Here is a 2,305-nt window from a genome sequence, read left to right on the forward strand (position 1 = left end):
TAAGTGGTGCTCATTCAGACCCTCGAACACAGACGTGAGATTCAGTGAATCATGGGGGAGAACATACACCACCCTCCCCCAACAACCCCACGGCACAGAGAGGGACAAGTCAGGGGCATGATAACGGTACTTTGATGCCGTTCATCCGTGAAATGAACGGCACCAAAGTCCAAACACCATAGGCAGACTGCAGAGAGAAGGAGAGAGAGTTGAAAAGAGAAAACAAAATCGACCCACCAAAACCAGAGTGCTTACTAACGGAAATAGTCGAGACAATCAAGGGGATGATATGATGTACACGTAAAGAGGGGAGTAGAGGAGAGGAACAAAAAACAAGGAAAAACTTGTCTATGCAAAAGAATCCGACCTTCACAGGCCCCTCTATTACCTCGACTCCGAACCCGCGGAAGAGAGTCCCTCGCCGTTGCAGAGAACACCGCCCTCGGTGGGGTCCGAGTATTCTTGGGGCTGGTGGACGACGTCCCAGAAGAAGTCGGTCAGGACGGTCTCGTAGCACGGCATCTTGGCGTAACCCGGGAAGTAGTTGATGTCGATCACCAGGTATCGGTTCCCGATCCTCACGTCCCTAATGACGTCGAAGTTGAAGAGGTTGAGCCCCATTGCCCTCCGCAACCCCCTTGCGATCTCCTCCACGAAGCTCATGGGGGGCATCTCGCTCTCCCGGAGGCCCATCGACTCGTAGTACTCCTCCCTGCCGTGGCTCTCCGTCATGTTGGAGACTTGCGAAAACGAAAGAGAACCCACGGAGTTGATGAGCTTCTCGGCGGAGACGTCCGGCAACGACTTGCGCTTCACGCACCGGACGTGGTCTCCGGCGACGTACACCTTGAAGATGACCCCGCCGTGGTTCACAAACTCCTGCAGCACCAGGGGGGGCTTCAGCTTGGCGAGCCCCGCCGGGTTGAAGACGAGCGACATCTTGTGCGACTTCGCGCTCCCGTCGGCCACCAGCGGCTTCGCGATCACTGGGTACTCGAGGCCGGCGAGAGTCTGCAGGGTCTCGGCGTCGTAGATGATGATCTGCTTGGGGATGCCGAAGGTCTCGCTCTCCTGCGGGATCCGGAGCTCGGAGACCGCCTGTAGCATGGAGATCCTGTTGTGGAGCCGCTCGATCGCCTCCGGCGGGTCGATCACGCGGGAGCCAGGGTTTTTCGCGGCGAATTCGTGCAGCTGGTTCCGCCATTCGTCGCCGTAGAGCTTGTGGATGACGCAGTCGAAGGGCCCCTGCTCCGCCAGGGGCTTCTCGGCGTCGATGCGGACCAGATCGATGCCCCGCGCCCTCGCGCGGTCGATCAGAGACTCCTGGATGAAGCTGTCCTGCTTCTTCGGCGCGAGGGCGTAGCCCATCCTGTACCTCCTCTCCATCTCCCCATCTGCCATCAGAATCCCCAAATTTCTCAAACCCTAACGGACACCTCCTCTCTCAATCTGCCATCAGGAAAGAATCGTTTGTGCTCTTCGAATCCCGCCCACAGAAAAACTTGGGAAGAAGCAGAAAATAAGTACCCAAAAATACCTGAAATCGTCCTCAAACGGCTTCCTTAACAAGAGATCGTGGCGATTTTCATATCCAATCTAGGTGCTCCCATCCAAACCCTAATCTGCACCAAAGGAAAGCACTAGAAATAGCTCAAAATCTGGAATTCTGCCAAAGGAAATCGGGAAATCAAGATAAACCTCGAAAATACCTGAAACCTATCTCAAATCCCATCGTGAGAGAGTGCCAAACGTCGGTTTTCTCTCTCAATCTGAATCAGAACACCGTTAAGAATAGCTCAGGGTTCGAATTCCCCAACAGCGAAGAAAAAATAAAACGAGCAACACGACGAGAAAACCGCAAACATACCCAAAATAACACAAAAATCACACTCCAAACAAGAATTCACAATGAATTCCGCGTGTGAGATCAGATTCCCAATCCAAAACCCTATGGATCCTAAAAATAGTTCAGGATGAGAAAACGTCATAACAAGAAAAAGCAAATCCCGAAATTTACCGAAAATCCCGACACAAAATCACGTTACACGTACCAAGTCAGGAGTTGGCGATTCCTCTTTACCGCTGAGATCCCGGAGACGAGGCCTTTATATAAACAGGGTCGGCGAGGGCTAAACGGGGGTAATCGGGGTTAAGTATCTAACCGGGGTTAGGTAAGACCCTCGACTCGGCTTCTCTCCACGTGGCATATTCTCGAGATCTTCGCTCTCGTTCGGGGATGGATGGGCGAACGAGAGATATCAACCGTTGAATTCCCCGGCTTTGGACCAACGGACGGCTCAGATAA

General features: G+C 53.2%; 1 protein-coding gene across 5 annotated transcripts; it reads right to left on the reverse strand.

Annotated features, from left to right (window-relative positions):
• Nucleotides 1–228: 228 nt before the first annotated feature.
• On the reverse strand, nt 229–2,081 carry LOC149845268 (inositol-tetrakisphosphate 1-kinase 5-like). 5 transcript variants are annotated; one of them, XM_089997537.1, is made up of 5 exons: nt 2,052–2,081; nt 1,868–1,957; nt 1,710–1,769; nt 1,538–1,622; nt 229–1,449 (listed from the first exon to the last, which is right to left on the reverse strand). In XM_089997537.1, the coding sequence occupies exon 5, from the start codon at nt 1,399–1,401 to the stop codon at nt 385–387; it is 1,017 nt and encodes a 338-aa protein (XP_089853663.1). In that variant the 5' UTR covers nt 1,402–1,449; nt 1,538–1,622; nt 1,710–1,769; nt 1,868–1,957; nt 2,052–2,081; the 3' UTR covers nt 229–384. The 5 variants fall into 5 exon arrangements, with proteins under 5 accessions (XP_089853663.1, XP_089853664.1, XP_089853662.1 ...); XM_089997538.1 differs by having other exon boundaries at nt 1,538–1,769; XM_089997536.1 differs by lacking the exon at nt 1,868–1,957 and having other exon boundaries at nt 2,052–2,076.
• Between the last annotated feature and the right edge of the window lie 224 nt (nt 2,082–2,305).

Source organism: Nuphar pumila, chromosome 2 (genome assembly GCF_984573655.1).
Source record: "Nuphar pumila chromosome 2, dmNupPumi1.hap1.1, whole genome shotgun sequence".
Taxonomy (NCBI): domain Eukaryota; kingdom Viridiplantae; phylum Streptophyta; class Magnoliopsida; order Nymphaeales; family Nymphaeaceae; genus Nuphar; species Nuphar pumila.

What these genes read in the sequence shown, in the direction of transcription:
- LOC149845268 (XM_089997537.1), bottom strand. Translation starts at nt 1,401, where the DNA reads ATGGCAGATGGGGAGATGGAGAGGAGGTACAGGATGGGCTACGCCCTC.